At 33.2% G+C, this 25,858-nt stretch overlaps 1 protein-coding gene across 1 annotated transcript; it reads right to left on the reverse strand.

Moving 5' to 3' along the window:
• Positions 1-1,188: 1,188 nt before the first annotated feature.
• On the reverse strand, positions 1,189-24,857 carry LOC146998453 (uncharacterized). The gene is made up of 2 exons (XM_085810685.1): positions 24,494-24,857; positions 1,189-8,970 (listed from the first exon to the last, which is right to left on the reverse strand). Exons 1-2 carry the CDS (start codon positions 24,627-24,629, stop codon positions 8,312-8,314), a joined length of 795 nt encoding a protein of 264 aa, XP_085666811.1. The 5' UTR covers positions 24,630-24,857; the 3' UTR covers positions 1,189-8,311.
• Between the last annotated feature and the right edge of the window lie 1,001 nt (positions 24,858-25,858).

The following is a 25,858-nucleotide window of genomic DNA, read 5'->3' on the forward strand; positions in this document are numbered from 1 at the left end:
GGACTTGGCATATGCCATCTAAAAATGGTACCATATAGGCCGCAACCGCATAGGAACATGTAAACAAGAATATTATTAAAATTATTCGGGGATATGTTAAAAATTATCATGATCATTGGGATAGCTGCATCAATGAATCAGGCTTTTCTTTAAGAACAATGAAGCATGATACTACACAACCCCCCACAGAACTCTTTTTAGGGTGGAAAATTTTAACTCCCTTAGATAAACTCATTTTTATGTAGCAAAGGAAAGAATTTAAACTAAAGGACATTTGAGAAATCATTAATGAAGCAATCAAAAATTCTGATGTAGCAAGGCAGAAACAAAAAATCTACTATAACAGGAATAGACGAGAGGCAGAATATTTTGTGGGTCAAAAAGTGTTGAAAATGAAGCATTCCTTATGATTTGCCCAGAAAATAGTCGCAAAATTTGAGCCCATGTTCGAATGGCCTTTTGTTATTGAAAGGATCTCTACAACATGAATTTCCTTCCTTCATAATTAAAGACTTGTAATATTTAAAATATTTACTTGTGAACATAAGAAAAGCTGTAACTAACAGATAGATTACATATTCTTATGCTCTGGCACTTCCAGAAATCAACTGCATTATTGCCTATTTTTGAATACTGCCAATGGCAGCAGAGTCCAAGTTCAAAACTTAAGGGAAGTCCCCCTGGCGAGTTCAACCACAAAATGGAGGGAGAAAGTTATAGTTTTTTTCCTTTGTTTTGTATCTCAAATATTTATTTACAAAACAGTAGGTCATACACTGTCATTCTTCTCTTCAGCTTTTTTTGTTTTGTTTTTGTGAATAACACATTTATCAGATGTTCTCCATCACGCATGCAATTATCATCCAATCTATCATGGAGGTTTTGCATCACTTTTAGGTCTTTGATATAGCTATAACTGTTTCCTGTAATGTTATCTTCAATTCATCAGTGTTCCTAGTTTTATTAATATATACTTAAGACTTACATTAGATAACCCCATATTGACAAGTCTGTACAAGCTATAACGTTATCTCCTTGTTTAGAAATAATACGAATGGAAAACATTTTTTATAACAGTCATGTTTTCTCAGGCTATATACGATGTTACCACATCTTGCTGGAACAATAATCGCTCAAGATCTGCAGTACACTGCCAGCTAATATTACAAAAAATTATTAGATAAAATGCAGAATGTTCGAACTTCTTTATTAGTATAGAACTTGAACAAATTTTTACTTTATGTAAAAATCATGGCCATTTCATAGCATAATGATATAATAAAATAGCTTCTTTCTGGGAAGATACAACATAAATTCTTGATACAAAAAATGAATACAGGTTTCTAAAGAGGGAGCATAAAGCATAATTTCTTTTCTACAGCTTCATTTTGATATAACCATAGGTGGAGAAAAATACATTATTGAGAGTTACTTAAGATAGTAAAATCAATAATGTACACTTCTTATTAATAATTCAAGTCACTATAATGATAAGTTTATTATACTACTTAATAAATTATTATTTAACGATAAAGAATTTTGTTAATTAAAAATTATTAAAAAATGAAATACTTATTTATCATTAAACTGGTTCATTTACACAAAATTTATTTACTTTAATGCTTTCAACGCAACAAATATAGCATATTCAAGACCTAATCAACAGGTAGGATTCTAAGTTTTAAGGGAGACCAAAACCATCCCGATTCCTCATAACTTTTTTTTCCCATATGAAAACAAAGAAAAACGTTATTTTGACCTTTGAAAAAATGCTGTATTTACGGCTCTAGACTTTTAATTAGGCCACAGCATATCAGATACAAATTCTTGTAGTTATTAAAAAATTATGTTTTACCTTCCTGAATGGTGTCAAGCTATGAGTGCTCTTTTGAGTACCGAAGCTGTGGAGTTCACTAAAATACTAAGACAGAATTTGCACCTAGTGATGAAAAGCTCACAGAAAAACAACATTGTTTATCAGAAACTGCATGGTGAAAAGCAAAAGGCAGATCTTGGCTGATAGCAGGATAAAACTCATTTTACCTGGGCTACCATAGGAATACAAGTCGCATGAAATTTATCTGGTTTTAAGAAATATCCTCGAGGAATTTCCAGGAGGAAAAGCGATTTACCTCCCAACTAAGATTTCTGTATGTCAAACACTTGTTGGCTACGAAAACACACCATGGCCAATAATAGTATACTATACTGATGTTAGCCATATTTGTGGAAGCAGGGTTAACATTTTTGTATCTAACCTAAAAAGTGAAGCCCAAACATATTTGTTTGCTGTGGGATGTGTCTCATGGTGGTTTTTTTTTTTTTTTTTTTCAGAATTTAAACTTTGTTAACACAAATCCAGATCTTGGATACACAAATTACCATTTATTAATCTCAGATATATTTGGAAGTGATTGTAATAATCAGTGGGTACTGCATCATCAAAATTCAAAGGGCTACACTACAAAGTCTGAAATCCGGACCAAAAGGATACACCATCCAGGCTTTCGGACCCGGACCACCAGAATGATTTTTTTTTTTTTTACAAAATTTAGAAATGGAAACTACATACTCCAGAAAAGGCAGCTGTGTCACAAAAGCAATTTTCCATGACTAATTAAGATTCCTGCATGTACCAGCCAAATGCCTGCTGGCCAGGAATCATTGGCAATATCATGACCAACGAAAATACATTGATAGATGCTTAGAGATGACCACAGTTTCAGCTCTTGAGTAATTGGGGTAGTTAATATTTTTCCATTAAGCAAGTTAAGCCCCGAAACTTAATTGTTCGAAGGTGGGTTACTGCTATAACAGTGGGAAGACGGAAAGAATTGCATTCAGATGAAAATAAGTTCAGTTAATGTAGCAAATTATGTTCTTCTTTAACTAATTTGATTCAGCTTAATATTTTTCTAGGTTATTATTACAGCTCTCTTATCAAAATTAAAAGTTTGAATTTTCGATTATATTGTAATGATTTTCCAATTCTGAGCTGTTAACAGGATCTGCAAAGTGAAAATATATTTGGTACCAAGCTCAGTACAAGAAAATAGTGTTGGCACAATTTGTGTTTAAGAAAGTGCAATGACAAAATAGTAATCTTCTTTTAACATAGATTTTATACTCTACAAAAGGTGAAATTTTATAATTAATGGAATTTGTGGAAAAGTGATAGTAAATGAAGGGAATGTAATAGAAGTTTTCCATTGGAATCACCATGTCCCAATCAGTAATCAACTAAGAGATGCAAAAAATCTATAGTACGGTTTTAAATCCAGAAAATATCGCAACCGATAGCGATGAAAATGATAGACATTTGAAAGTGAAAAGATTTTGATCAAACGTTTTGTGCAAATTCTCGACGTGGCAATTACAATCAGATGAACTTTATAACTGAACAAAAAATTATTTCTATCTATAAAACTAAAGAAAAAGTATTAGCACAAAAACAAAACAACAACTTACATTAAAAAAATAAAACAAACATATCAATATTGAGAGTTTTTTTTTCAGAAAATTTTATTCTGTTAAGGTAATATATGTTTCATTATTTCATGAACAATATTTTCATATTTTTCAATTAATAATTTCTACACATGCCATCTTACTAGATTTAATATGATGGGATTTTGTAACTGAATAAGAAATTATGTGTATCTATAAAATGAAAGTATTAACACACACACACACACACAAAAAAAAAAAAAAAAAAAAAACAACTTATATTGAAAGAAATATTTAAAAAACAAATAAATATTGAGCATTTTTCCAAATTCTGATTTCCTCAAGATAGAAATGCCTTATTATTTCATATATTTAATTTTATAATGTTTACATAGCATTTTACTAGAATTAAACAGATGATCTAAAATGCAGATAGTTCTAAAATCGACAAAATCCCAACAAGTTTGGATACTGAACTTTGTACTGTACTTATTTATGTAGGTTTAAAAAAATTATAGCTCGTTACATAATTTAATCAAAGTAGATTTGCTTTGGCAATAATAATATCACTTTATATTATATAGTTTTAACATAGGTATTTTGACACAAAATCAGACTTTTTCTGAAATAATATACAGTACAAAGACAAAATCCGGAATATCCTCAAAGCCACAAACTTTTTTTTTTTTTCTTTTTGGTGTGCTTTACGCATGTGCGTTTGATTTTTCCTTCCATAATAAAACGTGTGGAGATTTCCACTTAAAAATTCCGATTCTTAATTTCACTTCGGCACTCAATAAAATATATCATTATGAAAAAACAATCACGTAAGCATAAATTTGCGAGATTAATAATTTGGCTCCACAGCTGAGTGTCCGCTTGGCATTACTTCTCAAACCAAAACATCACCTATTTTATATCCCTGATGCCGACCTGGCGAGTAATTATTTACTATATTTTGCTTTCAACACCGCATGTTTATCAATACATGACAGCTTCAGTAATAACTCTTGCAGTAATGTCTAAACTTTTTTTACTTCCTTGTATGAAGTAAAAAGGAAGTATTGTGATCGCGAAAAGTTTCAGGCAGCACATTTCAACGAAAATATCCATTTTGACTGCTTTTGAATGTAATTTACGATGTATATGCGTGATATCTGTACGTAAGGACAGAATAAAAGACTTTTCCTCCAAAAAAATTATAAAACCGCTTTAAAATGAATTCTGAAGAGAATTTTTCGTGGCGTCTGTATGAATGTATCTCACATAACTCAAAAACGATATGCCTCAGAACATTGAAATTTTGTATATAGGACTACTATAACATGTAGATGTGCACCTATTATTTTGGTAGCAATCGGCCGCGCCAAACGTATATAAATATATATATATATATATATCCACTCTGTTACCTGGCTCAGTGATCTTGGTTTCTTTACTCTTATATGTTTGTAAATTGTACATTTTTTCCTTTAAAATTGATTGAATTATGTTGTTCCGGTTAAGGTTTTTATGCCTTTAGTAAATCTGTATGCAATATTTTTAGAATTATCAGCAATTAAATTGTTTAAGTGCCGCTAAGCCTACTAATTTTTTGATGGCGGCCATTGCTTGTTTACATTTGAAACAGCAGAGTAACGTAGCTTCGCAACAACAAAGATAACGCCTTCATTTATTATTGCAAATTAAATCATGCTTAATACTTTCTGGAATTTTTCCGAGGAAATAAGTGTTTAAGATTTACTTCGTAACTGTGAGAACTAAATTAATTAAATGAGAAATACTAAATTGTCTGTGAAAAACTGTTTCTTTTTTGTTTTGTTTGCTTAATTCCTTTTATACATCGTTCTATCTTTATTATAGTATTTGAATAGAACATTTGGCAACGATTAGATAATTCTTTAAATGATATAAATTTTGTGCATTCTGAGTTATAATATGAACAATATATAATACTGTTAAGTGAACCTAGCGCCAGAGTGTCGCTATGGTAAACAAATAGAGTGAATTTTAAAGAATGCATTCATTCTATTGTGGTTTATGCGGTGTCGGCGAAGTAGGTTTATTTTAATCCAATAAGTTTAAACGAAATGTAAGAAAAAATGCGTATAATTTAATATTCCGTACAAGGAAGTCATGTGGTGTACACATCAGATTTTTTATATTAGTAATTGAATAACAATAGTAAGGCAACCTTTTCTGCTAACATTACGCTTGGCGATGATTATAGATTTTTTAAACGCTGTAAGAAATGTTGACGAGGAAAAATTCAACAAAAATTTCTTTTCATATGCTAAAAATAGATTTTGTTGATGAAACTCATAGGCCAAGAGAATATATTTAATTAAGAGTTTTTAATTAAGAATAACTGATATGTTATTCACCATAAACCCAGAAACGGCGGCAGAATTTAGGGAAGACACAATTTTTGGAGTTTGGGAAAGCACAGAGCGGCAAAATTAAGGGATGAGAAGTTTTTTATAATTGGAGGGGAAAGCACTGAGATCCAAAGTTTAGGCACAGTGAAAATTTAGAACATGTGAAGGCACTTTTTAGCAGAATTTAGAGGAAGTATCTAGCATCGACCCTAGATAAAGTCTTGAGTATATGTGGGAGTTTATTTATTCAGGACTCGGATTAGTTTTAAGCATGTGCAAGAAATAAACATAGGTATAGTAAATAACTAATACAATTCATGCTTAATTCAGTACGCAATAGGAGCAAGACAAATTTAGTGGAACAACTTGGCTTTCGTCACCAATCTTGTGATACACAGCCAATAATGTATAACGGACGCTATTAAGCTAGGCTAAAATTATCTTAACTGATTCTAAGGCATTTTAGTTAATGTAGCAGACAGAGCTGCTCTTTAATCTTCTGAATTGATCCAGCTTATTATTTTTTGCACACTATTATTATTACAGCAATTTTATAAAAATTAAGCTTGAACTTTCGATTATATCGAAAAGAGTTTCCAGTTATAGAGCTGCCAAAGGATCTACAAAGCGAAATCATGTTTCGATGTCCATTAAACAAAAAGTGGAATTGCTGCAAAAAATGGATCAGTCTCAAAATTATGCGAGGAGTATGGGCATTGGTGTCAACTGTATATGACATAAGAAAAAGTAACATTTTGAATTTTTTATGGAAGCAACTTAAACAACTTACATTGAAAGAAATGTTTAATAAAGCAAATAGTAAATAAGTATTAAGCTTTCATTTGTAAATTTTGATGCCCTTTAGATCATAATTGTTCTTTATGTTATACATTACGATTTCATATTTTTAATTGTATAATTTTTGCATGCCATCTTACCAAACTTAAATTGATGATCTATTATCCGGAAAAATCTCAAATCCGGAATCGCTGAAGTCCCAAAGGGTCCGGATTTCAGACTTTGTACTGTACCAATTTTTCTTCCATATTTTGATTCTGCGACTAAAATTATGAATAAATATTAAATTTTGTAGATCTTTCATAATTTTTTGGTGAGAAATTTATGGAGAAATTAAAAAATTTATCTTGGCAAATTTTTTTCAGTTTACGCCAAAAATAATTCATTTGGTGAACTTCTTAATTTATAGCAACCTATTTTCCTTTCCTTTTTCTTCATTGTCCACGAGCGGGGAAAAGTCATCATTCATACTTTCAAAAAATTTTAACAAAATGCGTAAACCCCATTTTTGTTACTATCTCTTATAATAAATACACCAAACTTAAAACACAACAAAATGTAAATTCATGTATATCTCAGTAAATTTTAAATAAAAAACTTTAATTTTTTGCAGTTATGCTTTAAGATGATATATAAACTTTTATAGGTTATAATTCAAAATGTTTTCGAAAAATTTACAAATATTATTTTAAAATACAAATTTAAAAAATAAATCATAAAAAATATGTTAGTCTTATTTGGAATGAACCTAAATTTTGAAATATGTAAGGAAGAATCAAATAATACTGGCAAGTTATATTTTGAAAGATGTTTTGAAGTAACTTGAAAGTAAAATGTTAATAATGTTTTAACGGGGACTGGAATTAAATCATTATGAAGAACAAAATTTCAATTGTAAAAGGAAAAATGAAATTAAAAAAATGTAATCATTGTCATTGATCGGAAATTAATTGACTTTTCAAGGGGAACAAACCAACTCCCGTTCAATGAACAAAAATTTATAAAAATACGTAAATACGAAGGTGTTTCGTCTTTACTCGAGTTATAAGGTAAAGCCAAACCGGCAATTCTAGTCAAGCCAAATATTTCCGCGAATAGAAGGGATTACGAACCAATGCTGATACTCAAAGGATATTAATAAATATATATCAAATTCAATTAACACTGAGAAGCTAATGTTTTAAAAACATTTTACACAAACTCGTACCATTTTTACAATGCTTCGCAGTTTGGTATAAATTGAGTTGCAGAATCGAAATATGGAAAAAAATTGGCATATCATTTCAGAAAAAAGCCCGATTTTGTGTCAAAATACCTTTATTAGAACAATGCTATATATAAATCTAACACATATCCTAAGTCACGCTTTCGAGACATGAAAAACGAAAGTTGAATTTTCTTCAATCGGCCCACTAGAACGGGAGATATACAATTGTCCCATTTTTTTCGCACAGTGTACATAATATTAATTATAATTTCACATAATTATTAAAATTTTGCATGTTATTTATAGCAAATAATTTTGCATAATTACTAACATTTTGAATGTTATTTACAGCAATCTTAATGAACGATTTAAAATTTTATATATATACATATTATAAAAAAGTTGGCTTTAGAATTTGCAGTTTATTTCTTTATAAATTGCAACTTATATTTTTATTCATAAAGACAACAGCAGTTCTACTTTAAATTCTTGCACAAAGCATTCTGGTCAGACATTCATTATCTTTTAATAGTTTTTCATTCTCTGTCTCAAGAAATTTAATTTTTTCTTCTAAAATTTGAATACGTTCTTTTGCTAGCCTGAGTTCATCATAATTTTCCTTTGCACACATTCTCTGTGTGATATGCTCACATTCATCAATGGCTGTTGCACCAAATTCAAAATGAGATACACTTTCATCATTATGTACATTCTGACAATCATTTTTATTTCTGATAAAAATATCTATTTCATTTACATCACATGCTCCTCTGATAATATCATCTAACTCGCTGACTTCAACAGACCTGCTTTCAAATTCAGTTTTTTGTACAGATGTTGGCTTCGAACTATTTAAATTGCACTTCACTATAAATGGTCTATTTGTATTTTTTCTGTGTAGTCTACGATATTTTAGACTGGACATTGTTCTTAGCTTAAGAGAATGATCAGATATGCATTCCATTGATTTCTTTAAAATATCCTTTTGTATGTATGATGGATAATTAGGGAAAATCGTTGGAACAGCTTTAGGTTTAAGTATTTTTCTTGATATGCCTTTTTTATACTGATTTTCACTGAAATGAAGGCCACACACAACAGAAAGTTCTTTAGGAACCCATGGCAATCCAGTGTCAGGATCTAAGTAGGAAAACAAAAGCAAGGATTAAAATACATAAATTATTTAATGTCTGTAAATATCACAGATACATAATGACATGTTTCACAAGTAAAGGTAAATATTTAAGCTAGTAAAGCCTTCCCTTTTGAGGAGAAAATTTGCTATGTATTTAGATTTGTAATGCACATTTTATTCATAAACTTGATTATTAAATGAACTAACTGAATTGCATTAATCTGGTCTTAATTGAACAATTTAATTAATTTAGTTTGCAATTAATAAACTATTTTTAGGTTCTTCTCTTTTTCCAATTTTATTCAGAGAAAACAAGAACCTGAATTAAACTGTATAATTTGCATTTCATACAACACGCATTGAACTAAAATTGAAAAATTTGTATATTTAAAAATTAATTTTTAGGAATATATCAATGTAAACATGCTTGAATTTATACAATATTTTGCATCACTTTTATCCATATATATAATGGAAACATTTAAACTGATTAATTATGTAACAGGGTTACATATTGTTGTGTGCGTATGGGTTTGTAACAGATTAAATGCACACAGGTCTGATTAATGATTAATAAAATTTATTTTTATCAAAAGATATATTTCGAAGCTCTGGAAATTTCCACATAAATATTCGTACAAGTGATCACAGTATTACACAGTACAATCAGTAGTTACACTTAAAACTACTCTAAGAACATTAAACACGATGCAATGCAAAGATCAACTAAAGAGAAAGTTAATTCAATCTCACACTGAACTAACAACTCGCAACAATAACAACAAACTAACTGAGAGCAGATGCTCTCTTTCTGGCTTTATATATTTCTAGTACTTTCTGCTTCTCAGAATTACTCGAAAGCAATATGAGAGTTTAATTATGTTTACAGAAAACATATAGTGGACAATTACATTTATTCAATTACGATACCCATTTATGGTGATACAGGGACCGAACTGAAATGTAACCAAATGTTCACTATCTTTGGTGACTTTTGGTGATTTCTTGCCTAATTTGGCGGAAAAATAAGTCGCCAAACTGTTATTAGCTTGCCGTTACCTCACCAAATTACCGAGATACCCATTTACTCAATATTAAATGCACTTGTCCTTGCATTCTTACTTTTCTGGCATTTGTCTTATAGATTTTTCTTACATTACACATAAAAATACAATTTCACATATAACTGCACTAAAATTATCTATGTATGTACAAAAATTCCTGAAAGTATGTATAAAATAAATAAAAAATCCATTTCTTCAGGCCAGTTTTCTCTATCATGGGAAAAAATTACCAGTCCTTTTAAGAATACAACACTTCCAAAATTTTACTTTTTTCTGATACCATTTGCAATGTAACATACAGGGGTTGGACAAAAATATGGAAACACCTTTAAAAAAACATGTTTCTTTGCTTAATATGGTGTAGGAAACCCGTTGGCATCCAAAACAGCTTGCAGTCTTCTCGGAATGGATAAATACAGTTCCTGTATGTTTGCCGAGGGAATATTATACCATTCTTCCTGCAAAATGGTGGCAAGTTCAGGTGTTGGCGGTGGATAACAAGAACGCACTTTCCATTCCAATGTAGACCACAAAGGTTCGATAATATTCAGGTCTGGTGACTGTGGTGGCCAGGAGAGATGGGACAACTCATCCTCGTGCTCAGAAAACCAGTCCTGGACAATGTGAGCTGTGTGAACAGGGGCTTTGTTGTCTTGGAAGACACCATCACCATCGGGGAACAAAGTTTGTACCATGGGATGAACTTGATCAGCCAAAATGTTCACATAAGTCTTGGCAGTCATGTGCCCTGACACAGTTATCATGGTGACCACAATATGGCTGCTCAAACCATAACAGAACCCCCCCCCCCGCCATGTTTCACTCTTGGCAACAAGCATATATTATTATTTATTATAGGCTTGAGATGGCGTTCTCCAGACGTAAACTCAGCCAGAAGTGGGAAACAATGTGAAAGAAGACTCGTCAGACCATATTACTCGCTTCCACTGCTCTATAGTCCAGGCTTTATGACTTAAACACCACCTTTCCCTGTTATGGGCATTAGCATCACTGATGAGTTGCTTCTCAATTGCAGCACGGCCAGCAATTCCCTGTTTATGAAGCTCCCTTCTAATTGTTTTGGTACTCACTGGGTTCGGTAACACAACATTCATTTCAGCAGTAACTTTTGCAGCTGTGGTCTTCTTATTTTTCGTCACAATTTCTCTTAATGATCGTCTGTCACGATCACTCAGGACACACTTTCGTCCGCGCTGTGATTTAGCAGATGATGTTTTTCCGCTTCTCAAATATGCGGAATAAATCTTCGATACAGTACCTCTTGAAACACTAAACACCTTGGCTACCTTGCTTACGGAAGCACCTACTATACGTGCTCCAACAATTTGCCCACGTTCAAAGTCTGTTAACTCTGACATAATGCAATGACAACTTCACATAACAGTACTCCGACAACAACTGAACTGTTTAGCACATTTACGAAGTTGTATAGGTGGCGTCAGTAGTCAAAAACGCCAGCGCCACCTACATATTTCATTAAAATCAATCTTTCTTTTCAAACATGCATTTCACAAGGTGTTTCCATATTTTTGCCCATCCACTGTATCTTATATGCTAGAAAGGAATGTGTCACTTCTGAAACTTCTCACAGCCTATGTTATGTAGTTAAGACTGAAGCTCAACAACAAGAATTAGAATTAGAATAACTTTTTCTCTTGAACTCAGCCATTCAAAATTATAAAATAGGTACACAACAGTAAAAAATTTTCTGTCTTGTTACATAGTTTTAATGAAGATGTAGATTTAAGTTTGCAATTTTTCCTTTTTAATGCAATTCTGATATCTGTAAACAGTGCGGTTTCTCTTATTGAAGTGAACAGAAATTCAATTTGAGAACTGCCTAAATTTACTGATGTAAAAAAAAAGATTTCATAGCTAAGATACCCAATATGTGTGTATATATTATCAAGAAAAGCAAGCATACAAATGAGACCACTTAATTATACAGAAAATCAAAATATTTAATTTAGCAACAGCATACATATAAATAAAATGTAAAAGTTCAAAACTTAAAAACTATTTTTTTCCGCTAGTTTTTTTTTTATTTTTTTATTTTTATTTTTATTTTATTTTATTATTTTTTTATTGTGGAAGAAGCTTGTCAATCCTGGTGTAAATACAGTTATGGAAATACACTTATGTATGCCCTCAGGTCGCCAAATGTGGCAATATGTGTTCTGTGCTGGTCTTGGGTGCAATTGCATGTTCTGCAATGGTTTGGGGAGCGATGTTGGTTTCTATGACAACCCTTTTTACGTGGAAACTTGGATTTTGCTGTAGTGGTTTTAACTGCTGATTGGTTAGTGCAATGAAAGATATGTTGGCAAAATTTTAGTCGCGTGCCTGGTACAACTATTTTTTCGGGTGGCTGGAAATTCTACAAGGATTTAGAAGAAGGTTTTGAACATTTATTTGTGAAAGATAGTATCAATTTTGCAGATAGTGAGTCTGGCTGTCATATGAATATGATAGAGATTACGTAGCAGCACGTTAAAACTACGTTGCCTGCTTATAATCGGAAATGCGATCGAGTTTCATTTGGTGATTTACATGTTTTTCCATCGCTGTTCTCAAACGGGAAAAGATTCTTTTAACAAATTTGTGGTAAAATTGTTTTGGCGATGTTTGAAATTGACATTTCTGCTGGTTGAAGAAGTGTTCATTCATGGTAAGTGCATTTTATTTTATTGTTGTTCTTATTTTGTAGAATGTTATGTTCATTGTTTTTTTAGTATGAAATTCAGTCGTTATTGTTGTTTTTTGAATTGTTTGTAATTTATTTTAATTTATTTTGTTGATAATGTGCAATGCCTAGATTGTGCAATTCGTAGATTTTTTTTTAAATTTAAACAGAACGCTGTGTACATGGTATTCTTGAAATTATATAGAGTACATAAGAGTAGTTCCACAGTTATTTATCAATAAGTGCAAAGAGATGCACTACTAGGAGGATTTATATCATTTTACATTAACTATTTTCTGCATGTTAAATGACTACTTTCAGAAAGAAAATATCTGGTTGCAACAACAGTTTTGCACCACAAAATATTCTTAATAAAGTTAGCAAAAATAAATAAATAAATAAAAGCAGTACTTTTATTGTAGGTAGTAATTACTACCCAAATCTATGATTTTCTGCTAATGTTTTGGTAGTTTTTCAAAGCATTCGGCCCAGAAACTTGGTGACCGTGAGTCCAAAAACTCTCCCAAACCTCATTTCCAATGTCCTATGAAAAATGGACCAGCAAGATGTAGCTACAGGTATGAAAAAAGGTAGAAGTCCGAAGCAGTGATGTCGGGGTAATATGGTGTGTGTGGCAAAAGATCCCATTCGATTCCGTAGAGAGTCCAGTTGTGGTGAATGCAGATACATGTGGTCTTGCATTATCTTGATGGAACATTACTGTTGCTTAACAAGTAAATCATAGGTTCGAAAATCTGAGCCGACACTTTTTAAAAACACCAACATTTATTTTCACGACATTTCTAATTCTACAAAATCTTAAGTGCAACTAACTATCAAACAGAAAAGCAGACGTAGACGTAATGATGCATCATCTGGGCACGTGATCCTCGTGACAGACGAATTCTTTAGGGTTGCCACAGAAAGGCAGTGTGTCGCCACAATTACCTTTTTGCGCCGGAACTCATTTCAACATTTTCCCTTTAATACCAGCATCAACACGAAGTACCTCTTGCTGTACACCTTCCTTATTGTTAAAGGTTTTACTTTTTTGCAGCTATTTCTTGTGGATAATATATTACGGCAATCCCACCAGATACAAATCACGACCTTTTTGTCAGTCAAATTGCACTTTCCAACGCTGTCAACACAGGCTCACCAGTCACAGATCAACCCGCTTTTCAGACTGTGTTCTTGAAGTAAATCTACTTTTCATCGTAAGCAAAAATCTGGTCCAGAATTTTGTCCTTGCGCTGATATTCAAGCATACTAATGCAGGCCGAACACGTCTGTCCTTATCTGCTTGACTCAGCTCATGTGGCAACCAACAATTGAACTTGTATGTCAAGTTTATGCAATGCATAGCACAACTAATAGACATGGCAATAACATCTAACTCCTTAGCAAGCTCTCGAGTGGTTGTTGTATACTGGCCACCTTCTATAGGTTTTCGCAGGCAGGCCGGCCAGAACGTTCTGCTTCTTGAATTTCTTTGTTTTTGAAATTTCAGTACTAAGCCTTCACAGTGTCATATAATACAACATTAGTACCTAAAGCTCTACACATGATTTGGTGACATTCTGTAGCTGACTTTTTGCAACAGAACTGGAAGTAAATGAAGGCTCTAATCTGGTAGTATGATAGTTCCATTTCAGTCATCTTGTCCCCCTCAAGACCTGTAGCCTGCCTCAACGTGGCGAGGGGGTGGCACTGGGTGGAATAGGCGAAGTACGTTGGGAGTGTATACTCCTGGTAGGGCCACCCTAGGCATGAAGGCTATTCCATTATACCGAGCTAAAGCCTACAGGCATCTGAGCCAAGTCAGTCCTCTACCATTGGTGCTCAGGTCTCACGACTTACAGAGGCTGCCCTTTTCCTCCACCCATGAGTCATGAAGCTTTCTAATGTGATCCATACTGCATCGTCCGTCGCGCAGGTTCAAAAGGGGTGTGTTCGAGGTTTAGGGAGAGGACCTCGTCCGAAAAATAAGCTACTTTCTCCTAGATTATGAACTCTTAATGTAATGTCAATGGTATTTCAACATTGGAAGCGAAATCTAAACTTGACCAAATACTGAAGTTGGCTGAAGACCAGGGAGCTCAAATTATCGCTCTACAGGAAACTAAACTGAAAGAGAATTCTCAACTAAAAGTTAAGGGATACAACATCATCCATTTAGATAGACATGTGAAAGGAGGTGGTGGACTTGTTTTCCTTATCAGAGACATTAACTATATTTCCAAAATTTATAATGTACCCACTGGTTCAGATTTAGAGTTGCAAGGTGTCACTGTTTTGTGGAGAGGTGAACCACTAAACATCTTTAATTTATATCACCCTCCCAACATTGGTAATCTGCCTGGAGTCCTTGATAATCTTTTATCTGGAAATACTCTACTTCTGGGTGATTTAAATGCTCAGCACCCAGCATGAGGTTGCTCTTCCCAGAACCAGAGAGGACTTAATCGTCTTCATTCTGTTGATGACTCAGGTTTCATGATCCTTAATGTTGGTACTCCAACGCACTCTTCATATAGCTATAACACGTCTGAAGCCCTTGACCTGTCTATAGTAAATCCCACTATCTTTCCAAATTGCACCTGGACAGTTATGAAGAATATTGGGAGTGACCATTCTCCAATATTAATCGAAATAAAGAAGAAACAGTGTACTTTCCTTAATCATTAAAAATATTGGAATTTTGCTAAGGCAGACTGGAAGGCATTTGGTGGTCTTGTTGACATCCTGGCTGAACCTAGCATTCATTCAAGTGACTTTGATACTAACTGGATTACTTTTAAGCATATGCTCTTTGGGGCAGCTAAAAGAACTATACCTAGAGAAAGGGTAAAGCTTTTTAATCCTTACTTTACTCATGATTCGCCGGTTTTGCAGCCTTTGCTCCAGAAGAGAGAGAACCTGCGATTCGAATTAAAAAACAATAATAAAGAGCAAAACAGGACCTACCAATCATACTGTGGCTGCTTTTCTAGACTTGTCAAAGGCATTTGACCGTGTCTGGAAACAAACTAATAGTTAAACTCTACGAAGATTTTGACATCAGGGGTAAAGCCTTGATCTGGATCGCAGATTTCTTGAGAAATAGACTGATAAAAGTAAAGCTTAATTCCACTATGTCAAACACCTTTAAATTCAGCCAAGGCATTCCACAGGGTTCTGTGTTGAGCCCAATTCTTCCCTGCCTGTATTTGGCTGGAATTGAAAAGATTTATCAAGGAGATGTGAGGTTGGTCTATTTGCGGATGATGTTGCCCTTTGGAGCTCTGGCCCAGATGAGAGTTCAATTGAGACCAATATAAATTTTATCCTTGAAGAAGTGTGGAAATTCTCGAAAGACCACAAATTGAGTTTTAATCCAACTAAATCTATTGTTAGTTTTTTTACCACCAATAAGAAGATTTATAATTATCATCCAAAGGTTTTTATGAATAATTTGCCTCTTACATATGACAAACATCCCAAATATTTGGGCTTTGTTCTTGATCCAGAGATCACTAGTAACAAACATGTGGAAGCACTGGTTTTTAAAGGCAGAAAACACCCAAACATTCTGAAGTATATCTTGGGACGTGATTGGGGAGCCGATGCTTGCACTTTGAGAACTACTTACTTAGCTATCATATGACCTATTTTGGAATACGGTTTCCCCGTTTACTGTTGTGCCTCTTCCTCCAACCTCCAGAAATTGGAAAGAGTCCAACTCAGTGCTTCTCGCATTATAACTAACTGGCTTGCATAACAGTTGCCTGAATAAAATTGCGTTGTGTGAAACAGATCTTTAACCCCTCAGTCTAAGAAGAAATGCAGGCCTCGTAAAATATTATAATAAACTTCTCAGTTACAGCTCCCAGAATAGAACTTCAGAATTTCTGCAGCACTGGAGTAGTAACCAAAGACTTAAGAAAAATAGTCCACTTTGTCAAATTGAGTATGCTGGTATAATTGACCGTTATGTTGAGCAGCATTCCTTGAAACAATGTTTAGATCCATCTGAGGGACTATCTGGAGTCGGGTTCCATGCGGAACTTTCGTCTCGAGTTTCCAAGAAAAATGATATTCCTGCCCTGTTACGACAATCTGCCTTGGAAACTACACGTGCAATTCCCGCTGAAGCTACCCTCATCTACACTGATGCGAGTAAAAGCGAGGACTCTCGCTCCGGTAGTGGTGTTGTCATTAAATGCACAAATGGAAATATTGTTAAAATAAAGAAAAGAAATTCTGCCTTCAGTTTGGTTTTTAAGAGTAAGCTTATAGCCATCGAAGAGGGACTAAATGCTGTTTTGTACTTTACAGATCTTAAGGCAGTATGGATTTTGTCTGACAGTCGTAGCGCTATCAAATATCTTTCAAACTGGCAAAGAGTTGGTGATAGGGCCGGAACCGCAATTCTTAGCAAACTTAGGCAGGTCTCGTCACTCTGTGAAGTGCATCTTCAGTGGATTCCTTCCCATGTTGATATATGGGGGAATGAAATGGCAGACATTCTGGCGAGGTAGGCTTTTGAAGAACCTTTGCCAACAATCAATTCACTGACATATATTGAACTGCATTCCATTAGAAGACATGCTGACAGGCAGATTTGGCTCATTCCCCCCCCCCCCAGAGTCATCCCTGGTATCAAGCTGATTGTCTTGAAAGATCCCTTGCTATGGATTGCGAAAGATGTGTTCAGACAACACTTTCCCGATTCTTCAGTGGGCACTTGAGGGGACTTACTTTTGAGAGTGGTGTTAAGATGCACCCAATTTGTTCTAAGTGTCACAATGCACCGCATCACCGGCACATATGAGTGCCTGGAGTTGTCTCTTGTGGACCTTTACGGGTCTCCTAAGCTTGTTCTTGATTTCCTAAAGGTGAATGGACTCGTGGACCTCATCTTGTATATTCCTAGGCATGGAGATTAGTAACAACAGTCATCTTGTACTTAATGATAACGATATTTTTTTTACAAATTTCACAACACAATATTCTAAAGCAAGCTTCTTTCAAATGCCAAAAATCGTTTGACAAAATATGATTAAATACATCAACGTGAACTGTTTGTGCATATGATATTTGCAGTAGCAGGAAACTTTCATTAAAACTATTTTAATTTCATTAAAACCAAACATTACCAGCATTTTTTCCCCTCTTCTTTTTGTTTTTATCAGAGGAATTTAATTACCAAACTACTAAACAAATAACTACATTTTCGTCACTGATTCATAAATGCATTATAACATTCCATGATTTACGAAATTTCATTATTTCCCATTAATATTGAATTAATCTTTCGAATATTCTCCTTTGCAATATATGATGTAGGGATCTTAAGTTAAATTTTCTTTTTTCCAATACAATAACGTATACTGATGTAATTGAGAGTTTCATATTCAGAGAATTATTCAGTACTTTTCTATTATTACGACTGGATTCAGAAACATGTTTATGTAACATACTTTCCTGGATCTTGTACCGATAACAGGGAAATACTATAAATCGGCTAATCTTTGGAATATGGTAACAGGTAGTTTGGCGACATTTTGGCAAGGCGATAAAGGTTACAGGCTAGGACTTTAGCAGTGTACATGGATAAAGTCAAGAATATGCGCAATGCCATTTTTGTGCAATTCTGGGATGTTTTTTGGGGTTTTCATCCGCAGAGAACCGGTTGGTGCTTCGGGAAAGAACCCGTTGGCGCCGTTGCATTTTTACTCGCCAAGCTCGCGGTTCATCGACGATGAGCCGAGCCGTAAACAGATTCTTTGCCGTAAACGTGATATTTTGTTAACGTGATTTTTAGTGCACGTAAATTCAAGTTAGCAGACAAAACAATATATTAAGCATTAGTAAAAATTCACAGATAATAAGCATGTAGATGTAAAACTAACCGGTTAAACGTGATATATTCATTTAAAAATATAAATTAGTATTAATGTACTGAAATTAACCAGTTAAACGCGACAAATGAAAAAAAATTGTCTTAAATTCCAGTTAACACAGAAAACAATATATTCCTTACATCAGCAGTGATTTGCTAATTTTGGTGACCATGGTGATGCATCAAACTATTCTGTCATCTTAGATAATCAATAATTTTGATTTCAATTTAATCATCTATTTATGTCACACCTGCCATCCTCTGAAAGATTATTGTTAGAAAAGCATTAACATTATCTTGTTAAAATTTTACGCCATCAAAATTGATTTATTCTCATAATTTTAGATGACAATAACTAATAATAAAAATAAAAGCATTATTTATTTATTTAAAATGCACATTTTTACGGCCTAAGGAAACAAATTATTTTAGAGGTTGGAAACCTGATGATTCTGCTCATGGTTCTTAGAGCTGTTAATAATTAAGAACACAACGTGAACAGCCGTGTTACAAATTAGCATTCACCCCTCCCGCCGTATTTTCTTCCTTTCATCCCGAGGAGAACCGGCATCTATCTACGAAAATATTTCTATCTATTCATTGTTAAAAAGTTCAGAAAAAATAATAATAAATAAGAGAAGAATAATATAAATCTGCAAATGTGAACAACAACAGTGATAATTCAACAAAATGAACGCAAGAGGAATGGTTGCAAACTTCAAACAAGCGAATAGGATAAATCTGCTGGGTTACCAGGTTTGAACTATTATCGCTAAATTTGGCAATGTGTACATTTACCGGGTTCTCTGCGGAAGTGCTTCCGTTTTTTTAAATGAAAATAGGTCGAGGTATACATGGATACCGTGTATGTGGAATTCTTAAAAATGCGGCAAGCAGTTTGCGATTCTGCACTTTCTCCCAATTTCGCAACTTATCTTCACCATGATTAAGCACTTTTGTTCCATAAAAGTTCTAGCATAAGTGTTATTCGGCTAGCAGATTGTTGGAAAAAAATGTTGAGTTAAAAAAAAAAAAATGCCTTTACTTCGTGAAAACAAAATGGCGTCCAAACAAAAACTAGCAGGTTGCTGTAGCAGGGTTGGTCGCCAAAAAATCGCCAAGTTACCATAACCCAAAGATTAACCTATAAATCTTAAGAAAATTAATAAAATTTACCATTTTGATAAGAAAATTTTTCTGCTTTAATGTGTTTTTTTTTGGGTGGGGGGGGGAGGTAAAGTGCATGGTGAATGCCAAATTTGTTGATTTTGTTATTACATAATGCTTTTATTCTGCTGCCCTAGCTTTCATTGTTAGATAATATTACACGTGAAACTTTATTTTATTGAAATTGTGAGATATATCTCTTTCAGCCTTGTGTTCTCCGTTTTTGCTAAAAATATATTTTAGGGTGCTCCTTGGCAATTGGCCAGCATGGCACAATTTCAAGATGGACGCTACACAAAACCAAAATAACAAGTCAAAGAATTGCACAAACTCAGCATTGCGCACTCCCTTGATTTTGTCCATGTACACATTGATCTATTTTCACTTTTAAAAAATATCTGGAGAATGATGACATCATAAAGATCCTGAAATTCCTAACGTTAAAAACGATCCTAACGTTAAAAAAAAGTTAGATTGATCTTGATTTAGAGGTAAAAATTTTTGGATATTTCATTTATTTTATATGTGGAAATGTTCATATTTGGAAAGTGTAAATACTTTTTCGCGATCAGGTAATTTCATATATGTTCTTTTTACCGGGTTTAAAGATTGAGAAAATTGTCATGTATTTTCGTGAAATTTTTCTAATTTATGAGAAAAAAGCAGTGTACATGGATATAGTGAACAGTGTGCGCAATGCCATTTTTGTGCAATTCTGGGATGTTTTTTTAAGTAAAAATAAGTCGACGTGTACATGGTTTAGTGATATTTTAATTAAATGATAGTTATTTTGTGAATTTTATGTTTGTAGGAATTTGGTACACGTTTAAGTTGAAGTAAAGGTGCATGGAAATAATTTAAATATTTGATACTAAGTATTTGTAATGCTTGCGGTATGAATTCGTTGGTGACGTGTATAATGTAATACATGATTTAGAGGTAAAAGTTTTTGGATATTTTATTTATTTTATATGTGGAAATGTTCATATTTGGAAAGGGTAAATACTTTTTCGCGATCAGGTAATTTCATATATGTTCCTTTTACCGGGTTTAAAGATTGAGAAAATTGTCATGTATTTTCGTGAAATTTTTCTAATTTATGAGAAAAAAGCAGTGTACATGGATATAGTGAAGAGTCTGCGCAATGCCATTTTTGTGCAATTCTGGGATGTTTTTTTAAGTAAAAATAAGTCGGCGTGTACATGGTTTATGTGTATGTGTTATTTTGAAAAAAGCGTAAGGAGTATGGTATTGTGCACTTTTCCCAATTTTGCAGTAAATATTTGTCATGATTAAGCAGTTTTGTTAGAGAAAATTTCTAGCATAAGTGTAATTCGGCTAGTAGATTGTTGGAAGAAGTGTTCAGTAGATAAAAAGAAAAGAAACATGTCTTTACTTCGTGAAGACAAAATGGCGGCGGGAAAAAAAAATAGAGGATTGCTGTAGGAGAGTTGGTTGCTAAATTTTCGCCAAAAAAACGCCAAGTTACCATAATGTAAAGATCAACCAAAATAATATCCTCAAATAATTAAAAATACTAACTTACCTAATCTTCTTCAGAATCTTGATTACGTGTCCGATAAACTTTTCTTATTTCTGTTTCAGGATCTTTAAAATCATACTTATAGTTCACAGCAAGGTACCAGGTAAAATAAATAACTTAATAAAACATCTTTACTTCTATCTCGCACAACCTTAAAGAAACACTTATTACTACCCCTTTCAATTCCACTAAATACTCATTTCGAATTCACTTTAGTTAGGGCCATGGGATCCAAAAATTAACGAACACTGTTTCACACAACACAGAATAAAGCCAAATACAAAATTTCCAGATTTTTTCCCGATTTCCCTCCCTTTTCCGATTAAAGAACCGTAATTCGTCCATTAATATCACATGACATATCCCATGATCTCTCATTTCCCTCACACAAAATAATGCGTAATCGGAACTGAGTACTGCTCACATTATTACCAAAGTCCCAGGTAGTAACCTTTATCGCCTCCAAAATGTCGCCAAACTACCAGTTACCATATTCTAAAGATCAGCCAAAAGTTATTTAGCACGAAAAGTGGCGAAAATTTGTAGCTAATCAAAAGCTCAATAAACCACATTTTAAATCACACAATGAAATAACATAAAAAAGGAAATACATGTTATCACATATATGCATGACAAAAAGGAAATATTGACTTACCATATTTAGAAATTTCTGTTGTTAATCTGCGGATTATGGTAACTTCGTGGTTTTTTGGCGAAAATTTGGCGACCAACCCTGCTACAACAACCTGCTAGTTTTTTTTTTTTTTTTTTGACGCCATTTTGTTTTCACGAAGTAAAGGCATTTTTTTTTTTTTAACTCAACATTTTTTTCCAACAATCTGCTAGCCGAATTACGCTTATGCTAGAACTTTTAAGGAACAAAAGTGCTTAATCATGGCGAAGATTAGGTGCGAAATTGGGAGAAAGTGCAGAATCGCCCACTGCTTGGCGCGTTTTTAAGAATTGCACATACACGGTATCCATGTACATGTCAACCTATTTTCACTTAAAAAAAATCCCAGAATTGCACAAAAATGGCATTGCGCACACTCTTGACTTTATCCATGTACACTGCTAAAGTACTAGCTAGTAACGTTTATCGCCTAACCAAAATGTCGCCAAACTACCTGTTACCATATTTCAAAGATTAGCCAATACCTTAGAACCACATTCCCTTCACTCAATTTTTATGGTGTAAAATTTTAACAAGATAATATATTGTTAATGCTTTTCTAATAACCTTTCAGAGGATGGCAGGTGTGACATAAATAGATGATTAAATTGAAATAAAAAAATATTAATGATTATCTAAGATGACAGACTAGTTTGATACATCGCCATGGTCATCAAAATTAGCAAACCACTGCTGGTGTAAGGAATACAGTCAAAAGTCGTTAATTTGGAAACCCATGATCCGGACCTCAAAGCTAAAAACTTTCTGCGCATGCTCCATGTTCACACATGCGCAAAGGCGTTTAGGCGTGCGCATAAGACCTTTACGACTGCGCATATGCGTGTGCGCAAATGCAGAATATTGAATATTTCTAATCGGACATCTGACGATTTTAAATATTTTTACGCATGCGCATAATACGTTTATGCATGCGCGTTTAATGTATAACGGACGGTATAAGCTAAAATTATCTAATTATCTATTTCAGTTAATGTTCATGATTGCGTTGTTCTTTAATCTTCGAAGTGGATCCGGCTTATTATTTTTTGCAGACTGTAAGAGCAATTTTATAAAAGTAAACTTGAACTTTCGATTATGTCAAATAGAATTTCCGATGCTGGAGCTCCCAAAGGATCTACAAAACGAAAGTATGTTTCGATGTCCATCAAACAAAAAGTGGAATTGCTGCAAAAAATGGATAAAGACATGAAGAAGGTGACAGAGAGGTTAGTGAAAACGAAAAAATTTCAATTGACAAATTAGTCGGTATTCTCGGCACAGCAATTACGGGATTTGAACAGCGGAACTTTGTAACTGAACAAGAAATTATGTCTGTTTATAGAATTAAAGAGGAAGTATTACCACATAAAAAACGAAGCAACTTAAACAACTTACATTGAAAGAAATGTTTAATAAAGTAAACAAATAAATATTAAGCTTTTTTTTTTGTAAATTTTGATACCCTTTAGATCATAATTGTTCTTTATTTAATAAATTACGGTTTCATATTTTTAATTTTAGAATTTCTGCATGACATCTTACGAGATTTAAACTGATGATCTATAATTCGGAATCGCCGAAGTCCGGACGAGTCCGGATTAACGACTTTTGACTGTATATTGTTTTCTGTGTTAACTGGAATTTTAGACACATTTTTTTCATATATCATGTTTAACCGGTTAATTTCAGTATATTAATACTAATTTATATTTTTTAAATGAATTTTTGTTTCCGTTATAAATGCTTATATATTGTTTTATGCTTAATAATATGTTCTTTTCTGTGCTAACTTGAATTTAATACAAATTTATTTTCGTATATCACATTTAAATGGTTAGTTTTACATTACAGTTTACATCTGTATACGGTTAGTATACAGATTCTAGTTCAGATAATTTTAGGAAGTTTTGGAATGCTGTTAAGGAATTTTGTTTGACTAAAGACACCTTAATTCGTAAATAAGGTAAGTGGATATTTCTTTTGTGTAGTGCAAAGATGAATTTCCTTTATTATGTTATTTCATTGTTTGAATTAAAATGTAGTTTATTGAGATTATGCCCATTTTTTTTGTTGGCTGCTCCTTTGACTTTTTAAGTGAATATACATCGATGTGTGACAAAGAGAGTGCGCAATGCCCAGTTTGTGCAATTCTCTGATGTTTTTTAAAGTGAAAATGGGTCGATGTGTACATGGATACCGAGTTTGTGCAATTCTTCGACTTGCTATTTTCAAGTTGGCGATTTTGAGAAACGCGCGAAGCAATGGGTGAATCTGCACTTTCCCCAAACTGACAGCTGGTTCGGCCTGGCGTTTTTTTTTTTTTTTTTTTTTAATCTTACTTTCCTATATACATGGCTAAAATTCGAGTCGCTTCCGAAAATCCTGCATGAAAACCATATTTTTGGCATGATTTACATTAACTATATGTTCATTAACACACATTTAAATTCTATGGCAACTTTTTATTAATAACAAATAAATAAACACACATACCTTGACGTCGAATATTTTCTAACCATAACATTCTGAGACCCAAATCACAAGGAAATTCATGGAAACTTAATCCTTTATCATGTCTTTTCTTATAATCATTTGATTCGCAAAATGGTACACAACAATACCTACCCATTACTTTTATACGAATACATCACAATTTAAATACGCAAACAACGAAGCACACACAGACTACAGCAAATTCTGTAGTAGAGCTGTAGCAAACCGCATGTATTCGTTACCGAGCAACGGGTACAACGGTTGACTCGAAGTACCGATTCGGTACTCACAAATTCATTTCGTTACTCGCATCTGTTCGTTACTCGCATCTGTCGTACGATGAGGTTTATTCGAGTATGAATGATGCGGTTGCTATGCGAATACGTATGATGCGGTTTCTATGCGAATACGAATGATGCGGTTGCTGTTCGAATACGAATGATACATTTGCTAACAATACCCGTGTGCCACATTTTTCATTGATAATTTCGAATTTTTTTGGTTAACTCATCGGGCAAACTCTTGTTTACATTATGTGTTTTAGTTGAAATATTGTTTAGTTGTTGATATTTAAGAAAATGATCAATTTTGATAGCGTGAAGCGTTATTTTGTATTTGCTTTTTACATTTAGATTTATAGCGCATATTATGTCTGTAATTTGAAAATTTAGATGATTATTGATTTTTTTTCTTGAGCGTGCCATAGGGAGATTTTATTGATTTGAAATATTTATATACTGCACTTAGGTATTGTTTAAATAAGAATATGTAGGTTAATATAAGTTCTTTACTTAGGAGTAAGTATTGTAATCGAGAAATAAAAAGGAAGTAAGTATTGTAATCGAGAAAAATTTTGGGGTATCATATTTCAACGGAAATATCCATTTTTGACGATTACGGAATCCATGTGAACTATTTTTTAGGTGACGTCTGTACGTACAAACACAATTTTTTTTTTTTCCAGAAACGGATTGTTAATGTAATCCCATTTACTCTAAGCTGATACTTATGACTAATGATTATGATTAAGTTGATACTTGAAAGGGATTTTTTTCGTGATGTGTAAGTACGTATATATGCATTTCCCATAACTCAAAAACGATTAGAAATTTTGTATATGAGCCCATTATAACATCTAGATGTGCACCTCCCTTTTTATTGCAATCGGTAATACTACAAAACGTAAATATGTATATTTTAAATAAATTATAATTAAATGTAAAGTACATATATATATATCATTATAATTAAATGTAAAGTACACACACAGTTATATGTATATAAATATAAAATAAAAGCCAAGTAAGGCAAAAATAAAAGCCTTGGTTTTTATTTTATTTATTTATCACTAAGTAAGTTACTGTA

Source organism: Stegodyphus dumicola, chromosome 2 (assembly GCF_044657685.1).
Source record: "Stegodyphus dumicola isolate Sdum_Otavi_A_Nest chromosome 2, ASM4465768v1".
NCBI classification, from domain to species: domain Eukaryota; kingdom Metazoa; phylum Arthropoda; class Arachnida; order Araneae; family Eresidae; genus Stegodyphus; species Stegodyphus dumicola.

What these genes read in the sequence shown, in the direction of transcription:
- LOC146998453 (XM_085810685.1), bottom strand. Translation starts at nt 24,629, where the DNA reads ATGGGTAGGTATTGTTGTGTACCATTTTGCGAATCAAATGATTATAAG. An exon ending in AGAAAATATTCGACGTCAAG is followed by an intron (nt 8,971 to 24,493) that starts GTATGTGTGTTT and finishes TTTCCTACTTAG; the next exon opens with ATCCTGACACTGGATTGCCA.